The sequence below is a fragment of the Diadema setosum genome, chromosome 4 (assembly GCF_964275005.1).
Source record: "Diadema setosum chromosome 4, eeDiaSeto1, whole genome shotgun sequence".
Lineage (NCBI taxonomy): Eukaryota > Metazoa > Echinodermata > Echinoidea > Diadematoida > Diadematidae > Diadema > Diadema setosum.
In genome coordinates this window covers 28820115-28844124 of record NC_092688.1, presented here as the reverse complement: position 1 = coordinate 28844124, position 24010 = coordinate 28820115, and the positions used below count along the sequence as shown (strand labels likewise).

The window sequence follows — 24010 nt, the reverse complement described above, 5'->3', positions numbered from 1 at the left end:
TACTCTGGGTGTTTGGAGTAACATATTAAGTTATGAAACTTAATTACGCAACTGATATCTGACATTCCGCTGAATTTGAGTTAATGACTTCTAAATAGAAAATGAAGTCAATACTTTGGAAGTTCATGAGTACAAATTATGTCCCAGTGATTTTGATAATAGAATAAATAAAATAAATGAGAACTCTCTTAGTATCACTCATGTCAATGTTAGGTCTTCAAATAGAAATATAAGTGGACTGCAATTATTGCATAATCACAGCCTTAAATTCAAATTTGATATTATTGCACTTTCTGAAGTTTGGAACGTCAGTACATGTGATGTGAACACATTACCATTACAGGATTATGTTTTGGAGGTCAATTGTCGCCAGGGAAAGGAGAGGGGTGGAGGCGTAGGAGCTTTAATATATTCATAAGACGCTGAACTATGTTACACTCAAAACACACACGGAAAGTTTTTGGTTGAGGATAAATCAGAATTGTTTTGATAAAGCTGTGATAGGAATAATTTATAGAAAACCAAATACTGATGTTGAACAATATCGAAATAGCTTGCTTAATGTTTTAGAGGAGCTTAAGGTTGGACAAACAGGCATTGTACTTCTTGGTGATTTCAATATAGATATATCTCAAACGAATAATCAAAAGATATATGATTATCTGAGTATGGCAGAGAGTACAGGAGTGCAACAGATTATCTCGTCACCCACAAGGGTGACAGATTCTACGTCGTCTGTTATTGATCTTAAATACTAATGTGTATAGTCATACAATTCATTCAGGTGTCATTGAGACAGATGTGTCAGATCATTTTCCAATTTTTGTCATTTTCGAAAATGGGAATAAAAATACAAATGCTTTTGTGCGGGAATTTGCCCGATCCTACAAGTCATTGAATGCGCAGTCATTTCACGAGGATCTAGGGAAAATTGATTGGGCACATGTATCTAGATACGAAAATGTAAACACAGCTTATAAAGTTTTTCATGATATGTTTGAGAAAATATGTGATAAGCATGCACTTACAATAGAATATAATGTATCCCAGGAAAAGAACAGCCCAAAGAAACCTTGAATCTCATCAGCGATTCTTAAATCCATCAAGAAGAAGCAAAACTTATACAAAAACTACAGGTCATCAAATTTTAGTGATGAATACGGAAACAAGTATAAAAGGCATCGAAACACTTTGGTGACAGTTATTAAAAATGCAAAGAGATTGTATTATTGCAATTCTTTTAATCGTAATAAAAGTAACATGACAAAGACCTGGGATACCATTAATGAGTTAATTGGTAGAAAGGTTAAAGATAAGCATTTGGATATGGAAAGAGTTAACTATTAATCAAGGTGGAATTGACAAAGTTGTATCTTCTAACAATGAAATAGCCCAAGAACTCAATAACTACTTTGTCACTGTTGGGTCAAATTTGGCAGAACGAATACCAAATGGGCCTCCTAATAGTTGTTTTCAAGATTATTTGGGTGCCAGAAATACAAAGTCTTTGGCTTGGAAACCTATAAGAGAAGAAGAAATTATGGATATTATATATGCTCTTGATGCTACAAAGTCTCATGGTTATGATAATTTGTCAATAAGATTGATCAAGAACGCAGCACCATATATTGCTTCATCATTGACTTATCTATCTTTAATTTGTCACTAGAAATGGGCCAATTCCCTGATGCACTTAAGATTGCAAAAGTGACGCCTTTGTTCAAGAAAGGTTCGAAAGATGACCCAGGTAATTACAGACCTATTTCAGTTCTGCCAGTAATTGCAAAAATTTTCGAGAAATTAGTCAATGGTCGTCTAATGGACTTTTTAGAGTCCACTAAAATTTTGTACAGACACCAGTATGGATTTCGTAAGAAATACAGTACAAAATTATCATTAATCAATTTGGTTAATACATTAATACACTCAAATGATAAAGGTGAAATAACCTTTGGTATATATATAGATTTCAAAAAGGCGTTTGACACAATCAGTCATCGCATCCTTTCAGCGAAATTAGATTATGGCATAGGAGGCATTGTGTTGCAGTGGTTCCAAAATTACCTCTCAAACCGATTGCAGGTATTGTGCTACAAGAATGAAATATCCAGTAGTAGAACAATCACATGTGGAGTACCACAAGGATCAGTGCTGGGACCCACACTGTTCCTATTATACATCAATGATTTACCTAGCTCATCGAACTATTTTCAGTTCAGACTATTCGCTGACGATTCAAACATTTTTCATACATTTCCCAAAGGTACAAAAGAAATTGATATGGATGACGTAAATAGAAAATTGAATGAGGTACAGGAATGGTGTATTGTAAATAAATTAACTATTAACCTGAAGAAAACAAATTATATGATTATTAAAGGACCAAGACAACCAATTGCAATTAAAGGTGTGTGAACAGTCTCTGAAACGGTTATAGAAAGAGTACATGTAGCATCTTTTGTAGGAATCCAAATTGATGAGACCTTGATGTGGAAGGATCAGATTCAGTGTATCAACAAATCCATTAGGCGCAAAATTGGATAAGATACTTTGTTCCAAGGCATGTTCTCATGCTTTTATATAAATTCTTTATACAATCACATATGCTTTATGGAATTGAAGTATTGGGAAGTACCTACAGAAGCCACTTAATTTGTATATTTTTAGCACAAAAAATGGCCGTGAGAGCAATGACATTTTCCCCCTTATGAACAAATTCTAGGCCATTATTCACCAGTCTAGGAGTGTTAGATGTTTTTGACCTGCATAAGCTTGCAGTGTCAACCTTTGTATATGATCTACACAAGGGACATTTACCACATTCTGTAACGCAATATTATGAACCAATGAATCATGCATACAAGACTAGAGGCAAAGATCATTCCATGCTTAGACTCCCGAAATGTAAAACGACACATGGTACATTTTCTATATCTTTTGTCGGGTCAAAGTTTTGGAATAGTTTGCCCAAAAATATTCAGGAGGAAAGAACAAGATCTTCATTTCGAAGAAACCTAAAAAATCACTTGTTAAATGAAGTTTAGTGAAGAAAAGAATATTCAGTGTTTAGTTTAATGTACTTTTATAGTAGAGTTACTTTAAAAGAGTAGACCTTGCAATAAGCAGCTTAAATATACATGTAGCTATAATGGGAGAACCATTCTCGACTAGCACTTGTGCTAACTTTTGGTTCCCCCTTGAACAACATTATCTTCTGTTTTTCTATTTTTTTTTCAGAACCTTTGTCTATGCGTATTTCTATATTACATACTTATTCATACTCTTTGCCTTTTCAGTGATAAATGTATCACAACGAAACTAAATCTATTATACCACATGTATTCTTATGTAAGTTAAATATAAGTATGTAAAATATGCTTGCATAGCAGTAAGAACCTTGTACAAAATCATTGTATTCTCATAAAAAATTTTCATGTTATTGTATCTAACCCTATGGAATTTCATGTTATCATATTCACATGTATGTTGTAAATAAACTCAACTCAACTCAAATGACATTTCCTGATCAAATATAACACCTATTTTTTTTTTGTTTTTTTGGATGGAGTAATACAAGTGTTACCGATGTTGACATGACATGATTGGTAATCAACTTTACTTAATAACATATGCTTTGGACCCAATAACAAAAACTCAGATTTATCATATTCAGCTTGAGGCCATTGGATGGAAGCCAGATTTCTAGGTCTTGCAAACATGCTTCAAGTTTTACAATGGCGGATGACAATGAAGACACAGGAGGTTTAAAAGACAAATAAAGTTGTGTATCATCCACATATCAATGATAACCAATACAATGCTTGCAAAATACTTTACTGATTGGTTGCATATACAGAGAACTTGCAAAATTCAGTTTACCCTGTCAACTGAAGCAGGATAAATCCAGATAGACAGAAAAATGGGCACTTCATAGGGACATAAGCACTTTTACAAATTTCTCCAGCATCTCTGATGCATTGATATTTCAGACACTGTTTCAACTTCACATGATTAGACTTACAACCTCTTCAGGCTTACCTTCTTTAACAAGCTGCATTAGTTTCTGAGGTTCCACTCCTCTCATCAGGCCAGCTGTTGCCATGCTCTTTGTGTCATCCAGTGTCACCCACTTTTGCAGACATTCCCAGTTTGTCATATCACCTTCACGAGAAACTATAAGAGTAGGATTTAAAATATTCTCTTCAGAAATTCTCCTTTTTCCTTCGTCATTGGAGGCAGTTTATCTACATGTACTTAACTCTTTATGTGCCATGTTTGCACTCCCAACTCAGTCGACAGCATGCCAACTTTGCACATTTTGCTCAAATGCACAAACCCGCCCAAACTGATCGATAATTAGCCAAACCGCAGTACGATGAAAGCGTTTCTGGCATTTTGATTCTAGTCATATGTAGCATGCATTTTACGTGGCGATTGACTATGAGGGGGTGTTCCCTTCTTCATTTGTGAGTAAATTCTAAGTTTTTGTCACTGTTTTGTGTCGAATATTTATGCCTCTGCAAAAATGTAGGTACTGGTCATTTGAAAAAAAAAGCAATCAGTCATACAATTTACATCATAGCAAAGCTTGGCATTTTCTCTACAACACTGGCAATTACATGTTCAGGATAGCAAAAATCTATGAAAATCACATAGATTTGAAAAACAGAACGTTACCCCAAAGCATGGTTACGTTGTAGTCTCAAAATAATGTGGTTCACAGGGGGTTTAACACCATGGCACATAAAGAGTTAAAGGGGTCATATAGTTTTGATTGAGACCTAACTTCAGGTTTTTAACATTTTATGATTAGATAATGAGAAACCTTTCATGAAATGTGAAAGAGCATGTCATACCAAAAGGAATTTCATGTTTATTTGATGAATATTGGTTTTGAAATGGCTGAGATATCTAAAATGGAGCGATACTAACTAGAAGTATCACTAAATGTGATTAATACCCTGCTCCCGCAGCCCAGATTCCTATGAAAAAAAAAATGGAACCACGGTTTGATAAAAGGTTGTGTATGTGTGTGTGTAGTACCTTGTGAGTACCTTGTGAGTTTGACTGCTTCAAAATTAAGGAAGTAGTTCAATCCAGAAGATTTTCAAGAAAATATGCCAATACCATGGCAATTCCTTGTAAGGTACAAACACAAAGAGCATCTGGCATAACTATCTCTTTGAGAGATCATTATAGGCCCTACATACCAAATTTGAAGTAGTTGGCTCCACAAGGTTTGGGGGAAATTGTGGTTACCATGGCAACGCTTTCTCAAACAAAAACACACACACAAAAAAATGTGTCTTGCACATCTACACTTCAATGCCACAATGTATTCCAAATTTGAGTTCAATTGCTTCAAAATTGTGAAAGTAGTTCACTCCACAAGATTTTCAAGAAAATATACTGTTACTATTAGACCGGGGGCCCAGAAGATTTATTCAGCTGAAAAGGGTCACACTTTTTGAGGGTCTCATCATGTAAGGATGTGGCCAAGGGTCAATAAAATGAATTGCTGGCAAGTCACATCCTGTACCGTAAGCCTAGGGACCACAAAAAGGGACCCCGAAAAATGGATTTATTCAGCCGAAGGGGGTCACGGACAAAAGTTGGTGGATATTGTTCCTTTGGGTGTACTTATCATGAAAACAGCAATGACAGCTATTTTATCCTGTACGGGGCCCCAGACAGTAGCCCCAAAGGGCCCCAGAAATATGGTGTTATTCAGCTGAAAAGGGTCACGGCTAATTTCTTTTGCAATGGAAGTAGTTCCCATCAGAGCTATCCAAAACACCAATGCCAGCTATTTTATCCTGTACGGGGCCCTAGACAGTAGCCCCAAAGGGCCCCACCCCCATAGGCCTACGTATAAACACACACAAACATTGATTTTATTCAATTAAAAAGAGTCAGGGCTAATTTCTTTTGCAATGGAAGGAGTACCAATCAGAGATATCCAAAACACCAAAGCCAGCTATTTTATCCTGCACGGGGCCCCAGACAGTAGCCCCAAAGTGCCCCACCCCCTATAAGCCCTACGTACAAACACACACACACACACATTGACTTTATTCAGCTGATAAGAGTAACGGCTAATTTCATTTGTAATGGAAGTAGTACCCATCAGAGACATACAAAACACCAAAGCCAGTTATTTTGTCGTGTACGGGGCCCTAGACAGTAGCCCCAAAGTGCCCCCCCCCCAACACACATACTCACACAATAGTTTCATTCACCTGAAAAAGGGTAACGGCTAATTTCTTTTGCAATGGAATTAGTACCCATCAGAGAAATCCAAAATACCAAAGCCAGTTATTTTATCCTGCATGGGGCCCCAGACAGTAGCCCCAGACAGTAGCCCCAAATTGCCCCCTTACCCCCTCCCCCTCCCCCCCCCCCCCCCACGCACACACACATTGATTTTATTCAGCTGAAAAGGGTCACGGCTACTTGCTTTTGCAATTGGAAGTAGTACTCATCAGAGATATCCAAAGCACTAAAGCCAGTTATTTCATCCTGCCCCCTACACACACACACACACACACACACACACACACACACACACACACACACACACACACACACACACACACACACACACATTGGTTTCATTCAGCCGAAAAGGGTCACGGCTAATTTCTTTTGCAATGGAAGTAGCATCCATCGGATATCAAAATACCAAAGTCAGATATCTTATCCTGCACAGGGTCCCGTACAGTAGCTCCAAAGTGTTTTGCTTTATTCTCTTTATTGTTTGCATCTCTTCTTCTTAAATATGCGGTCCTTCGTCTTCATTTTCGCGACAACGACAACGCGTCCTCCTCATCATCATCAGTTTTGCTGTTCTGGCAAACATTTTCCAGCGTATCGGCTACGTTCGATTTTAGAGCGGCGAGAGCGGAAGACGTGCATAATTGAGTCTGGGAAAGCGTAGGAACAGCGTAGCTAAAGCGGCCAACAGCGTTATCGAAGCAGGAATGAAACGTCGTAGGAACAGGCCTTGATTTTATACGAGAGTAGAGAACTTAGTGAGAGCGTCGTTAAAGGGGGAAGGTCGTGCTTTGATCAAGAAAGCGGCGCAGCAGCGGGACCATGTCGTCGGTGTCTAGTTTAGACTATATTTCCCGTTCTTGTGCCGCTGTGAATTACTACGGTCAGAAAAACCTGGAATTGATACGCTCATCCCGCGGTATTTACACTGTCACTGCTCTCTCCCCGTTTGAGCTACGATTCAAAATAGGTCAATCTTGATGGGGAGATGAGGAAGAAATTTTGAACCAGTTCAAAATTTCTTCCCGATCTGTAAAATTGCCAGATCCAACCCCATCACCCAAACGCTGCTGCTACGATGCTCCCGGTCCCCGTACACTTTTGCAGCTCTCTCCCGATCTGACAGATTGAATAGATCGGGATGCAGATCTTGATAGTGGAATTACATGTGGGGACACTTTAGGAACACTCCGTGGGGCCCCGTACAGCTATATAACTGGTTTCGGTGTTTTTGATACCTCCTTGAGTACTACTTCCATTGCAAAAGAAATTATAGCAATGATTCTTTTCACTTAGAATAAAATAATACGGGAGCACTTTCCAGCTACTGGCTGGGGGCCCCTTAACTGGATGGGTTTGTGTTTTACGTATCTCAGCTGTTAATCCCACTGCCAAGGAAAATAGGCATACATGACTGTTTTCACCTAAAAACAATTAATTCATATGGGGTGGGAATACCTTGGGGCTATACCTGTCAAGGGCCCTGCATCCGGGCCAATATCGCACCTCTTTTAATCGAATTCTTTATGTTGAATTAAATCTAGCAAAAATTTCGCCTAGATGACATGGTAGTTCAATGTCATTATTAATCTCTTCATTCAAATTTATTTTGAAACATTCACATTACCTCTAACCTTATTCTAAATAACACTTTTTCAACTGAAATCCATATATAAGACAAGTACCATTCCACTATCCGTTCATTCATAAATTCATAATGATAATTATAGTCACGTGATTACATGCCGCGCTCGTTCATTCAAATTGATTTCTGGCCATCTAATTTAACATGTTCTGCAGTCAATTAAACAGATATGTTCATGCTTGGCCTCTTATTTTCTTTCGTCGTAGTTATTGTTTTGCAAGCATCATAGCATTTCATGTTTTCGTATTCGTTTAAGAGACGTTGACACCATTTTTAACGTGCTTTTTGAATCCAAAGAAGTAAGAAGCCACAATATCTGGCCGTTACGAGCGCTTTATTACGAGCGGTCGGCCAGTTACAAGAAGTCAAGGTTATGATCCTCAAATGTTTGTTTGTTTTTTTTTTATATAATTCTTTCTATGTCTTCTAGAGATATACGTCTGTATATATTGTGCTGTCATGACTATAAAAAATGAAGTTAGCTGCATTACAGGTACACGTATAGGCCTATAATGACATGTATATGAAAGAGAAGGAGCGTTACCAGTCTGGTTACAGAACAACCAAATCCAGTTATACTAGATAAGAAATATGACACTTTTACTGCTTTATAACAGAAATTTGTAGATGAAACGAAAACACACATAGAAAGACATGTTAAAAAGATCTGAAACAAAGAAATAGCGTGATTTGAATTTGAATGAACACGTTTGGAATTTGACTGTCTTTCGCGAAATTTAATGACTGAAATACACTTTTCGGCAAGTCAAGGCGAATTTGAATGAACGTAGGGTACCAGCCAATTTGAATACCCATTTTACGAATTCGAACCTTCTATCAAAATTAATGAACCAACAAAAGTGCGAAATTGGCTGGGAAAACCTAACTGGCTTTGATGTTTTGGGTATCTATGATGTAAACTAAGGCCTACTTCGATTGTAAAAGAAAAACAACTATGACTCTTTTCAGCTAAATGATGTCATAATAATTATGTGGGGGAGGGGCACTTTATGGCTACTGTAACCTGGGCCCAGTACAAGATGAAATGACTGGTTTTCGTAATATGGTCATCTTGGTTGTACACTATACAGAAGTATGCTTCCTTTGCAAATTTCTTGAGTGTTTTGCTACTGTAACCTATGGGACCCCGTATACAGGATAAGATGACTTGCTTTAGTGTAAATATCTCTGTTCAGTAGGCCCTGATATTAACGTTACAAAAGAATTTGTAAGACCATTTTCAGCTGATTCACAGTACATGTATAATGGATGGGACACCGTGGAGTTACTGTCTAGGGCTCTGTGCAGGATGAAATAACTAGCCTTGGTGTGTTGAATATCTCTGATAGGTACTTCTTCCAGTGTAAAAGAAATTACCCGTATTTGGGGCTATACTGTGCGGGGCCCCTTACAGGATAAAATAACTGGCTTTGGTATTTTGGATATCTCTGATGGGTACTACTTCCATTGCAAAAGAAATTAGCCGTGACCCTTTTCAGCTGAATGAAACTAGTGTGTGTGTGTGTGTGTGTGTGTGTGTGTGTGTGTGTGTGTGTGTGTATGTGTGTGTATGTGGAGAAGGGGGGGCACTTTGGGGCTACTGTCTGGGGCCCCGTTCAGGATAAAATAACTGGCTTTGGTGCTTTGGATATCTTTGATGGGTATACTTCCATTGCAAAAGAAATTAGCCGCGACCCATTTTGGCTGAATGAAACTAATGTGTGTGTGTGTGTGTGTGTGTGTGTGTGTGTGTGTGTGTTGGGGGGGTGCACTTCGGGGCTACTGTCTGGGACCCCGTACAGGATAAAATAACTGGCTTTAGTGTTTTGGATATCTCTGATGAGTATGCCTACTACCAATTGCAAAAGAAAGTAGCCATGACCCTTTTCAGCTGAACACTCCAATGTGTGTGTGAGGGGGGGGGGGGGGGGGGGAGCAATTTGGGGCTACTGACTGGAGCCCCGTGCAGGATGAAATAGCTGGCTTTGGTATTTTGGATATCTCTGATGGGTACTACTTCCATTGCAAAAGAAATTAGCCGTGACTCTTTTCAGCTGAATGAAACTAGTGTGGGTGTGTGTGTCGGGGGGGGGGGGGGGGGAGCTCCTTTGGGGCTACTGTCCGGGCCCCGTACTGGATAACATAGCTGACTTTGGTGTTTTTGATATCTCTGATGGGTACTCCTTCCATTGCAAATGAAATTAGCCGTGACTCTTCTCAGCTGCACGAATGAAATCAATGTTTGTGTGTGTTTGTACGTATGGCCTATGGGGGGTGGGGCACTTTGGGGCTACTGTCTGGGGCCCCGTACAGGATAAAATAGCTGGTATTGGTGTTTTGAATATCTCTGACGGGAACTACTTCAATTGCAAAAGAAATTAGCCGTGACTCTTTTCAACTGAATAAAATCAATGTTTGTGTGTGTTTGTGCGTAGGCCTGTGGGGGGTGGGGCCCTTTGGGGCTACTGTCTAGGGCCCCGTACAGGATAAAATAGCTGGCATTGGTGTTTTGGATATCTCTGATGGGAACTACTTCCATTGCAAAAGAAATTAGCCGTGACCCTTTTCAGCTGAATAACACCATATTTCTGGGGCCCTTTGGGGCTACTGTCTGGGGCCCCGTACAGGATAAAATAGCTGGCATTGCTGTTTTCGTGATAAGTACACCCAAAGGAACAATGTCCACCAACTTTTGTCCGTGACCCCCTTCGGCTGAATAAATCCATTTTTCGGGGTCCCTTTTTGTGGTCCCTAGGCTTACGGTACAGGATGTGACTTGCCAGCAATGCATTTTATTGACCCTTGGACCCTTCCCTATATGATGAGACCATTAAAAAGTGTGACCCTTTTCAGCTGAATAAATCTTCTGGGCCCCCGGTCTATATGGCAATGCCTTGTTGGATACAAACACAAAGTATGTCTAACATAACTACACCTATAGATCATAATACATACCAAATCTGAATTCAATTGCTTAAATACTATGGAAGTAGTTCACTCCACAAGATTTTAGGAAAATTGTGGTTACCATAGCAATACTTTCTCTGACAAACATAAAAAGCATGTCCTGCATATCTACACCTCAATGTCATCATGTACACCAAATCTGAGTTCAATTGCTTCAAAAGTGTGGAAGAAGTCCACTTCACAAGATTTTCATGAAAATATGTTGTGACCATGGCAGTGCCTTGTCTGGTACAAACATAAAGTATGTCTTGCAAAACTACACCTTTAGATCACATACCAAATTTGAAATAAATTGTTTAAATGAATACATATGAATACAGACAGGAAGCTATGTGGGCGTGTTTTAGGATGACTCCGTATTTTCGGTGATATTTGCTCTCGTAATCTGTAAAACCACAAAGAGAAATATACCACATTGGAGGGTTTTCTGAGTGGAACATAACAATGTTGGTTTCGAAACGATTCGACAAGTTTTTAGAGAGTAATCGACAGGAATTTATTCAAATTTCAAGCTAATTTTGAGCATCTTGATATTTGAAACTGTGTTGTTGTTACAAAGGGCGTGATCTGTGGCGTCTAGTCTCCATAGGAACCAGGCGCACCTCTTCCATCCATCGCGCCGTGGATCTTGCGAGCTTTGGAGCTGTGCCTGGGACTGCGCAACCTCCCATTGTGACGTCACGATGCCATCCAGGAGGAGGTCGAACAGGGCCGCAGAAGGCAAGGAAGACGAGAATGATGTGGACATACTGAGTATTTTGAGAGATGAGATCGCAGACCTCTCCCGAGTGATCAACAATAAGCTCTACGTGTTGGAGGTGGTGGTGAACGAGGTCAAAGAAGGACAGACCGGAATCTTGAATTCAATCTCTTTTCTGAATGAGAAGTTTGAGAAAATGAAGGAAACAATGCAGAAACTGGAAAAAGAAAACATCGACCTAAACCAAAAGAATCTAGCCCTGCAGAAGCAGGTTGAAGAGCTCAGCCAGAACATCCTCGATCTCGACCAATACCACCGACGTGTCAATCTAGAGATCAGTGGAGTGCCGGAGAGGTAGGAGGAAGAACCAATGAAAATCGCCCTGCAAATCGCCCAAGTCATCAGCTCAGCAGTCAAGGCTGAAGACATAGACATCGCCCACCGAATCGGGAAACCAAAGGAAGGAAATCGACGACCTCGGCCTATCATCATCAGATTTAACAACCGCCGCGCTAGGAATGCCGTGTATGATGAAAGGAGGAAACTCAAGGACTTCACAATCAAGGACCTCGGATTTCAGGGCAGAGATCGGATCAACATCAACGAGAATCTGATCAGTAATACTCGCGAGTTGCTGAGAAGTCAGCAAGGCCAGGAGGAGTGCAGGCTACAAATTCCTATGGACATATAACGGGAGAATCTATGTGAAGAAGAATGAGACGGCCTTCCCGATCATCATTCATGGAAAGGAAGACATGCGTAAGATTAAGTAAACCCTTTCTCTCTAATATCTTAAATCGCTAAATATTGTATTTGATACGGACGATGTTGAACTTGAAAGAAATGATTCTTTTCTGCAAAACACAAATGATAATTTTGATATAAATGTCAGTTCTTTTCGATTATTTCCCAACAATTGTAATTATACCAATGAAGAACTTATCAAGAAGTCATCATCTATTTTGCATGTAAATATACAATCACTATACAAGAACTTTGATTCTTTACAGGAATTGTACGAAGAAAGTTTTAAAAATAAGTTTAAATTAATTGGATTATCTGAGATTTGGAATGTTACAGATATTGACCATTTCAAAATACCTGGCTATAACTTAGAGATACAGTGCAGAGCAAAACAGAGAGGTGGTGGTGTGGGAGCATATATCCATTCCTCCTTGAATTATTCACGAATTAATAATATCTCTTGTCAATGCAGAATCTATTTGGCTTAAGTTGAATTCAATGAATAAAACTATTGTCATTGGAGTGGTGTACAGAAAACCTGGAACAAATTTTGAAGAATTTAAACATGAACTCGAGTTTGTTTTACAAAACCTGAATCTTGACAAGAAGCTAGCGATTATAATGGGAGATTTTAATGTTGATCTTACGAATAATGAAGACAAGAGTAGTGAGTTAATACGCCTTACAGAGTCATACGGTTTAGACCAGTTGATAAAAAAGCAACAACAATTACTAATACAACCTCAACGCTAATTGACCATATATATATACGAATATTTCGTCATGTTGTATTCAGTCAGGATGTATTGAGGCTGGTATAACAGACCACCTTCCAGTTTATGCTTTATTTGACAATTTTGAGTTCAAACACACTAAAAAGGTGACGAGACGTCTACGAAATTTCTGGAATTATTCAAAGGATTCTTTTTGTGATGATCTATCAACTGTACAATGGAAAGCAATTTATGAATGTACTGATCCTGATGAAGCTTATGAATTATTTTATACTATATTTCTGGAGGTCTGCAATAAACATGCATCAGTTCAACAGATATCTTTTAATTCAAAGAAAAGGTCAAATCCATGGATAACAAAATCTATCAAAAAATCCATATGAAAAAAACATGTTTTATATTAAAAAACCATCAAGTCTGGGTTTGATGCAGCACATGTTGACAAATTTATGTAATATAGAAACACATTGACTTCAGTCATTAGAACAGCTAAAAAGCTCTACTATGGAAAATTATTTCAAAAGAAAAAAACAACGGCAAAAAAACCTGGAACCTTATAAATGAACTTCTGAAAAGGACACCTTTGCAAAATAACACAATTGATGAATTAGTCAGGAAAGAAAATGATGGGTCAGATGTAAAAGTTACTTCATCGACAGATATAGCATGCACTTTCAACGATTTTTTTTGTAAACGTAGGTGAAAATTTAGCAAGTAAAATTCAGATTAATAATGACAACTTTGCAAATCATCTCAGTCCGCATCAACAAGAAACGTTCTTTTTCTTGCCAGTTTGTAAGTTCAGAGGTAAACGAAATGATTTGTACTCTTGATCAGTCTAAAGCAAGCGGGTATGATGACTTACCTGCTAGAATGTTAGTGGATGCAAAGGAATTCATCTGTGAACCTTTAGCATTTATTCTAAATTTATCATTATCGAGAGGTATTTTTCCGAATAAGCTCAAAATAGCTAGCTAAGGGTAGTGCCAACTTTTAAGAAAGGAGATAAAAGTAATCCAGGTAATTATAGACCAATTTCGAGTTTACCGATAATAAGTAAATTATTTGAAAAGTCAATCAATAAACGTGTTGTAGATTTTTTTGAAAAATATGAAATTTTATATAAACATCAATATGGATGCAGACATGGATACAGTACCAAACTTTCACTTATAAATCTAATTAATCAAATTACAAATAGTACTGATGAAGGGCGGTCAACGATCAGAGTTTTCATTGATTTTGCAAAAGCTTTTGATACGATAAATCCTACAATTCTTCTTAAAAAGCTTGAACATTATGGAATCCGAGGTTTAGCTTTACAATGGTTTAGGAATTATTTAAAAGACAGGCAACAATTTGTATGTCATAATGACTGCATATCTTCAAATAAATTGATCTCGTGTGGTGTTCCTCAAGGATCTGTTTTGGGTCCAACACTTTTTCTCATCTACATGTTGTATATTAATGATTTGCCCAATTCAACTTCATATTTTATTTTTAGATTATTTGCCGATGATTCTAATTTTTTTCATACTTTCAATACAACTGAGCATAATACAAACTTAGCAGATGTTAGAATATAAAAGATGTGATTGCATGGTGTAATTCAAACAAGCTAAGTATATGATTTTCAAAAGCAGGCATAGAAAAATTGAAATATTTGGTCAATTGTCAATTAACGAATCCATTTTAGAATCAGTTGATTCAATATCTTTTCTCGGAATCTGTATTGATGAAAACTTAAATTGGAAGAAACACATCAATAATGTATGCACTGTTTTAAGCAAAAAAATAGGACTTTTGTACAGAATATGACACTTCGTCTCTAAACAAATACTGCTACTGTTATACAATGCTTTTATTCTACCTCACATAACCTACGGATTGGAGGTCTGGGGCGGAACAAACAAAACTTTCTTAAATCCTATTCTAATTCTACAAAAGAGAATGTCGAGAGTGATAACATTCCAAAGTTTCAGGCATCACTCAGCACCTTTATTGTATGAACTAAAATCATTGGATGTATTTTATTAAAGAAACATAGATACCTAATTGGAATATTTATCTATGATCTATTGAATGATAACTTACCTCATAAAGCATCATATTATTTTTCTCATATTGACCATACATACGAAACAAGAAACAAAGAAATGTGCAATTTTAAACTAAAAACTGTCAGAACAGAATTAGGGAAGCGATCGATAGCATATTCAGGTGTTAAAATATGGAACAATCTTTCAACTGATTTACGTTATACATCCTCTCGTAAAAAATTTTGTAAAGTCTTCAAGAAGAATTCATTGGAAGAATACACATAATTGCAATAAACTTAGTTGTTTATTTTGTCATCCACAAAGCAAAAACTTCAATTCTAGTAATATAAGTAATGTAAGTACACTTATCAATTTCAAAATGTTAATCTTGGACATAGTGTAAATACACTTGTTTATAATGTAAATAATTTTCTTGTTGAATTTAGATATTCTTCTTCTGTATTCAAGGGCCGGCGTCCACTAGCGTTGCTATTTGTTGGACCCTTTTACCAAATTTGTAAATATGTTTGTACTTTCATATTCATATTGTTGATAAGTTTGATTCTATACTTTCATGTCTTGTATTCCTATTAATTGTATTATAATTATTATTGTATTCTCAATGATTGACCATACATTATCTCAATGATTGACCATACATTGACCATACATTATCTGTGATTGTAAACTTGAACTTAAAATTGGCAATAAATCATTCATTCATTCATTCATACATACTGTGGAAGTAGTTCACTCAACTAGGTTTGGGGAAAATTGTGGTTACCATGGCAATGCTTTCTCCGACAACCATAGAAAGCCTGTCTTGCACATCTACACATAATGTCATCATGTACACCAAATTTGAGTGCAATTGCTTCAAAATTGTGGAAGTAGTTCACTTCAAAAGTTTTTCAAGAAAATATGCCGTTACCATGGCAACGCCTTGTTGGGTACATACACAAAGTGAGTCTTGCGTAACTACACCTATAGATCATTATACACCAAATTTGAAAAAAAAAAAAGATTGCTTAAATACTGTGGAAGTAGTTCACTCCACAAGGTTGGGGGAAAATTTTGGTTACCATTGCAACACTTTTTCCGACAAACACAAAAAAACATGTCTTGCACGTCTACACCTCAATGTCATCATGTACCCCAAGTTTCATCAAAATTGCTTCAAAACTGTAGAAAGGGGTCGCGACGCAAGATTTGCAACGGACCGCCCGAACGCCTACGCGCTGATTCCCATACACCCCCTTATACACTTCGTGTATGCGGGGGTATAATACAGTGGCGTATCTAGGGAAAACGGCGCCCGGGGCAAGCACGAAAATTGCGCCCCTAATTTCTGAAAAAGTGTTCAACCCCACCACCATCCCGGTAGGGACTTTAAACAAAGTCCACATGATGCTTTTTCCAGCACTTAAAAGGGATCTTTTGAGGGTGATTTAAATGTAATGAATTTTGATAGATTTGGGCGAGCGAGCGCAGCGAGCGAGCCGAAAACTTTTGTATTTCAGCTTACAAAACATGGAATTCTTGTCATTTTTTGCTTACCAAATCTTACAATTCTAATCAAGATATAGTGACGGCCTTATAGATAACGATTTATACAAAAAACAAAACAAAACTGAGGACTTTAAAAAATACTCTAAATTATTAGTGCGCGCGAGTGAGCTGAGATTTGTATATGTCCTCGTCATCATCACGTATTGTTCTTATCGTTTTTTTATATATAAATTCTAGCGAGCGAGCGCAGCGAGCGAGCCGAAAATTTTTGTATTTCAGCTTACAAAACATGGAATTCTTGTCATTTTTTGCTTATTAAATCTCACAATTATAGTGACGACCTTATAGATAACGATTTATACCAACAAACTGAGGACTTGAAAGAATACTCTAAATTAGTACGAGCGAGTGAGCCGAAATTTGTATATTTCTGCGTCATCATTACGTTTTATTTCTTATCTTTTTTGATTTTCTTTTTGCGCCCCCCTCCCCCGTATGTTCGAAACCGTTGGCGTCCTCTTTTGATCCAATCGGCGATCGCTTCAGAACGAATGAAATTGCAGTCGCTGCTCCGTGTAACATTTTTCCTGCTAAATATAAAATGACATGAGTGAACACAATAGACATTATCATTTTGTCCGCGTCATCGTCACGTTTTGTTCTTATCTTCTTCTCTTTTTTTTTATACAAATTTTGGCGAGCGAGCGCAGCGAGCGAGCCGAAAATTTTTGTATTTCAGCTTAGAAATCATGAAACTCTTGTCATTTTTTGCTTATTAAATCTTACAATTCTAATCAAGATATAGTGATGGCCTTATAGATAACGATTTAATAATAATAATAGTAGACATTTATAGAGCGCCTTTTCCACTGGATGCAAAGCGCTATGACATGTCATCCCTGGTCGCCATAGGAGATAAAATATATACAAAATACCAGGCAGTGACAGTATAAGTCCAGTGCACATACAGGGACATCAAAATAAATAAGTCTTCAAGTTTGTTTGAAATGATCAAGTGTGGGTGAAGATTTGAGCAGAGGAGGGAGCTTATTCCACAGCCTAGGAGCAGAAGAAGAGAAAGCTGCATCTCCGGCTAGTTTTTTCGTGTGTGGCTGTGTAAAGGTAACGGATGATGAAAGACGAGTGCGCCTAGAGTGAGAGCGTCGTACCAGACACTCCCCAATGTACTCTGGAGCTCTTTTGTTGACTACTTTGTAGACCAGTAGGAAAAGCTTGAAGGATATTCTTGCTTTGACTGGCAGCCAGTGGAGTTGACGTACTTGAAAAAAAAATGAGGACTTGAAAAAAATACTCTAAATTAGTACGAGCGAGTGAGCCGAAATTTGTATATTTCCGCGTCATCATTACGCTTTGTTGTTATCTTGTTTGATTCGGGGTTTTTTGCGCCCCCCCCCCCCCCCCCGTATGTTCGAAACCGTTGGCGCCTTCTTTTGATCCAATTGGCGATCGCTTCAGAACGAAATTGCAGCTGCTGCTCCGTGAAACATTTTGCCTGCTAAATATAAAATGACATGTGTGAACACAATAGACACTGTCATTTTGTCATCATCACGTTTTGTTCTTACCTTCTTTTTTATATAAATTTTGGCGAGCGAGCGCAGCGAGAGAGCCGAAAATATTTGTATTTCAGCTCACAGAACATGGAATTTTTGTGTGAACACAATAAACATTGTCATTTTGTCCACGTCATCATGTTTTGTTTTTATCTTGCTTGATTTGGTTTTCTGCCCCCCCCCCCCCCCACATTCTCCCTCCCCCCTTCCGGGCGAGTTTTTTTTTTTTTTTTTTTCCTTCTTCTTCTTCTCCTTTTCTTCTTTTTTTTTTTTTTCTTCTTCTTCTTCTTCGTTTTTTCCACTTTTTTTCTTCTTCTTCGTTTTTTTTTTTCGTTTTTTTGCGCCCCCAAGGAGTGGCGCCCGGGGTACGTGCCCCCCTTGCCCCCCCCTAGATACGCCACTGGTATAATAAAAGGTGGGACCCACCTTTTATTATGAGCCCTCTGTTTTACTTTAGTTTTGGATTTATATCTCAGCCATTCCAAAACCGATTATCATCAAACAAATTTTGAATACCTCTTTTTCTACTATTTCATAAGTGGTTTCTTGGTACAAGTGTAACAAGTGTGAAAAGCGCTATATAAAAACTAGTTATTATCATTATGTATAATCAGCACTAGTTGACAGTTTGATAAGTTGCCAATAGTTTTTCATTCAATGGTTTGTTGCTTTGTTAAAAGGGCATTTTACCGGTTTTTTATTTTTTTATATGTTGTTCTTTTAATTCTAAAAGACCCAGCGGAGCAAACAGAATCAAAATTTCATAACGATTAAGTCCGTAATTTAATGTTAAAAATGGAACTTTTTAGGTGAGTATTATGCTAATGAGCTGACGAGCCCGGATGTTATGATGTCACAGGTGCTCTCACTATTACTGATTACAAGTGCTTGCATACGCGTGCGTTAATTCGTATCGAGTAGCAGACGACGCTTAGGCCTAATTTAGCTAGCAGGCGGCGCATGTGTACTGTTCTATCCATGTAGATATCTCAAATTTCACTGAACCAAATCGCACCAAAATTACAGGATATACTCTATAGCATATTTCAAAGTATTCTCTTATGTTTGAACGAAATCAGTAATCGAGAAGTATCAATATTGACGCCGACTTTAACTTACAAGTCGTCACTCAAAAAAAAAAATCACTCTTCGCGAGAGATCTTGGCGAACGCAAGATGCACAATCTAGAACTGAAGTTAGCCGACTAGTACTGTGCGAACGGGGAATTTACGCGAGAACTAAACTCAAAAGTGTAATGATTTTTGCGACTTGTGTGATATAAAAACTACATTTTTCATTCAACTTACCACAAATAATTTGTAAATTTATTTATTGCCCCCAATTACTTGAAAGATTTGTCTCATGATATTAAATGGCTAACTTCAGTCTGTGCGTGCGCAGCAGATAGACACTCTAGGTAGGGCCTGGACGCAATCACTCATGTTAGTCGTAGAGCAGATTATTTTTAGCGACGCCGACAGGAAAGTCGACATCTACACTTACGCTTCCCGACATGTGATTTGTTTCCAATTAATGTGAGCTGTTGGATATGAATCATAAAGTACTTCCTGTGAGTTTGGGGCCATTTGGCAAGGTGAATTTTGAGATATCTACATGGATACGGAAGTATGCTAGCACTATACCTACACACCAGCGCTGGGATCGCGAAGCGGCGACACTGTGTTAGAATCTACGTGGTCAGGCCACTCTTCCGAGATATGGGTCCTAGTAGGCCTACTGAAACAAACTGTTAGATCTAACATTAGTCCTTGGTGCAAAGAACACCACTATGAGATTTATTCGACTACAAAACATCGGAAATCCATAAAGCAGATACCTTACCTGAAAAATTCAGCACAGGAACAACAGTGCCTGCAGGACAAGGGTCCAGATCTAGATCTGGGGTCTGGACTTTCGTCTGGACTTTCTTCAAGTTCTGGCAGCAGGGTATGTAATGTTACGCTGTGCCTTAGCGCTGTGCACATAGGGCCTACAGCTGCAATGTCGACGGTGAGTGAGTGTAGGGCCTACTCATCAAAACTTGGACTGCCACGTAGAACCTACTCCTTGACTGCTCAGTAGTCCTAGTCCTAGTTCTAGTATTTCAGAGTCTATGTGTACTGGGTACCGTTTTCATCTCACTAAGCGTAAATCGTGCGTGCCGTTGAAGAGAGTCTATCTACATTTGGATTTTCGAGATTCACTCAGCCCTAGTCATCTACGTTACGTTAGATAGTTTGAACTGGCGAACCATCGCTCGATCATGATCATCAATGCGTAACGTTACTTACACACGGTCTTCTATGGGCAGCACGTTCGGATAACGATGCCAATTTCATTTTGCATATCTGGAATTTCCCCACAAGTTTTATCTAAATAAAAAGCTGTTGAAGAGCTTGCTTTTAAAGATTAATAGATATTGTTTAACATATTTATTATAGCTCCATATTGCAATTATACTAAATAACAGCTTTTGGAGTGCTTCGTGCGAGATTTCATCAGTAAATTGGCATTATGCAGTTCGTCTTGCTAATGTCGGAGTTGTGCACAAAGAGCACCTGTGACGTAGGCCAAATTGCGTGGATCGTTCCATGGCTTGCTCGTTTTCATTTTTTTTTCAAAAAATCATTACAGGCTTATCCTGGGTTTTACAATCCTCTCTTTCCAGTAGTAGGCATAAAAAAAATGTAGATTAGAATTATCAGACAATTAGAAAATGTCAGTACAGTTTTCTTTTAAGAGCTGCAGGCCCCTGGGAGCAAATTTTTGTCACGGGGTGCTGATCCCTTGAGACACTCTTTAGGTTGCGCCACCAAAAGCAGCTTTTCAGTGTGAGAGTGTGTGCGTGTGTGTGTGGAGGGATTGCATAGGCTTTACAAGCAGTGGCGGCAATTTCATGTACTGGTAACGAGTGGGGGGGGGGGGGCGGAAATACTGAAGACAAAATGATCCAAATGGTGTCTGAGTATGGGGGTGATTGATTCCACATAGGGAAAGGCAATTGTTAGGATCAAAGGTCAAACATTCTTCTCTGATGCTATTTCATAAACTCCACGGCCTATTGCTCTCATATCTTGCACTTAGACAATGTCAGTTGAATTATTTCATAAGATCATACCTCCTTGATCAGATGATATCATGACTATGCATATTAGGGTTAAAATTCAGTATCATTTGTTAGAGCAAAATACCCGGTGCCATCCTACAGGAAGGACTAGGCTACTGTATCCCATGCAGAGATTGTGACAAGAGTTACATTGGAGAGACTGGCAGGCATGTCGGGGAAAAGATACTGGAAACCAGATAGGACATCACAAACCACAGAACAGAGGTATCTGCAGTAGCAGAGAATGCACACCACCCGGACTGAGCGGGTGTAAAATGCATAGACACGGCAAGATACTGGTACACCAGGAGAGTGCAGGAAGCCATCCATATTATATACAACTCAACCAAGATGACATCAACAGAGATGTTGGCGTTGAGTTCCCCGAGTCATGGATGCACTGTATTCGCCTTCACCGACACAAGGGATGCCCATCCACCACCACCAATGGTGTGGCAGACATCACTGACAAGATCCCACCTTTGATATCCGCAAAGGAGCTGCTTAAGCGGACTGTCAATCAGCGGATGCAGGATGGCACACTGCCAGGGCACATCCCCGGAGATGGCGTGCTGCAAACTAGGTCTGCACATGGGTTATTAATGTGCATGCACCACCGTGTTTCATTGTGCCTGAGCAGTAGTGAGCGAAATGTCATACATCTTACTTACGATTTCTTATTGAGACAAACGATTATCTTTTACCCTAGTGTTGTAGAATTCACCGCGATGGACATTGTCTTTACAAGTTTCTACATCTAGTTTAACTGCTGCCTCATGGCAGGTCACTGAAACGGAAGAATTGTTTGTTTCAGTATCATTACCTGTTGCAACTGCTGCTGATTCTGTAACAGCAAGGAGACTAATGACAAAAATCCTTCGTTTCTTCGGAGATAGAGGGTGTCCCACCTCATTGGCCAGAGTGGAAGACACATTGAGCAGCGCAGTAATCACTGCAGGCACACCCAGATTCTGTCAAAAAAAGAAAAAAAAAGGGAAAAAAAGGAAAAAAACAGTCATAACACAAAATTGTGGCATATCTTCCTATTGTCACCCAAGGTGATTCATCATAGATTATTACATGTCATTGAAATCTGGAAACCTTTTTACCTGACATCAGGACTTAAAGAAGAAATCCACTCCAAAATTTTATTAATTTCATAAGAAAGAGAACAAAATCCCCTCCAGCAGAACAGTGCAAAAATGATAAAAATCAAATAAAAAATACGGAAGTTATGATATTTTGACACTTCAATTTTTTTTTGTTGAAAACACTTCTTGACCAATTGTTACGAATATTCAAAATCAGCAAGTTGATGATGTCATGCTCTAACAATTTCTTATTAATTTCATATACACAAATGAAAAAAATCTCATATTTCAGCTGTATAAATAAACAAGGCGAGTGCCAAAATGTGTCTCGCCCATTCGCATCTAGAAGAAATTAAAGTTTTCCAACTCCCGGAAGTTCATTGATCCCGCCTCTGACCTTTGACCTTGTGGTGACCTTCAATTCCCCAAGGGACATTTATCAGCCAAGTTCGGTCACAAACAAAGATATGGATCAAAAGTCATGAGACATAATTAAAACGTGGCGTAAAAACTTAACATTGGGCCCTGAATGTTGTGGTGAACGTCAGCTCCCGAAGGGAAATCTACCATCCAAGTTTGGTCACAAATGGACATATACATCAAAAGTTATGAGCCATAATTGAAACACGCCATAAAAACTTAACATTGGACCCTAAAAGTTCTGTGACCTTTGACCTTGTGGTGAATTTCAACTCCCCAAGGGACATCTGCCACCCAAGTTTGGTCACAAAAGGACCTATACATCAAAAGTTATGAACCATAATCGAAACGCGCTGTCAAAACTTAACATTGGACCCTAAAGTTCATTGACCCCTGCCTGTGACCTTTGACCTTGAGGTGACCTTCATGTTTGATAAAATGTGTAATTTTGTATAACCACTCTTCCTTCCAAGTTTGATTGAAATTGAAGTCCTCAGTAGAGAGTTATTCAAGTTTTTGTAGCATTATGGACGGATGACGGATGGACGGACGGACGACGGACGGACAGACGCTGCATACGATCCCTTAGTCTCCCCTCACCTCCGGGGGGCTCAACAAAAACTTGCCTTAACCTGTTGAGGACGAGTCCCGAGCATACTCGGGCAAGTGTCTGTGGGAAATGCCTTCTTTAGTAAAATCAGTAGGTCCTCAATGGATTAAAACCACCCAAAATAAAAAAGAACAAAATATGTTAACTCTTGATGTATTTTGGTATGGGAATGTGCTTTTACCTGTATTAGCTGAAAATAACAATTTTTCCTGATTTCAAATATAACATACACTAGAAAATACACTGGAAATCCACGGGTCTGAGAGCCTCATATTTTTTTTAATCTATTCATATTTCTTTCGCCCCGTTTTATTAGTTAAAAAGAAAGAACCTCCCGTTTTTTGCTTAAATTTTTTTTTTTTTTTTTTTTTTTTTTTTTTTTTTTTTTAAATTATACACGAGTTCTGAGCTGTCTGGCCCCCACAGACACACATTTTTCTCTTCATTCGAAAGCTTGAAAGTAGCTTATATTGTACATCATGATTCATACTTCTTTTACCACATTTTCATTAAAAAATGATTTTCCTACCCAATGCAATCCCATCTAATTAAGTGAGGTGTCGTCCCTTCCTAATGTTGATACACTTGTTTGATCGAT

The 24010-nt window shown here is 38.4% G+C and overlaps 1 protein-coding gene across 1 annotated transcript in view; it reads right to left on the bottom strand.

Moving 5' to 3' along the window:
• LOC140227991 (uncharacterized) overlaps positions 1–24010 on the bottom strand; it is a 207218-nt gene that overhangs the window by 160432 nt on the left and 22776 nt on the right. The window contains exons 2-3 of the mRNA XM_072308389.1: positions 22115–22262; positions 4039–4173 (exon numbers count right to left, since the gene is read on the bottom strand). Of these exons, the coding sequence (XP_072164490.1) occupies positions 4039–4173; positions 22115–22262 (283 nt within the window). The remainder of the gene's footprint in view (positions 1–4038; positions 4174–22114; positions 22263–24010) is intronic.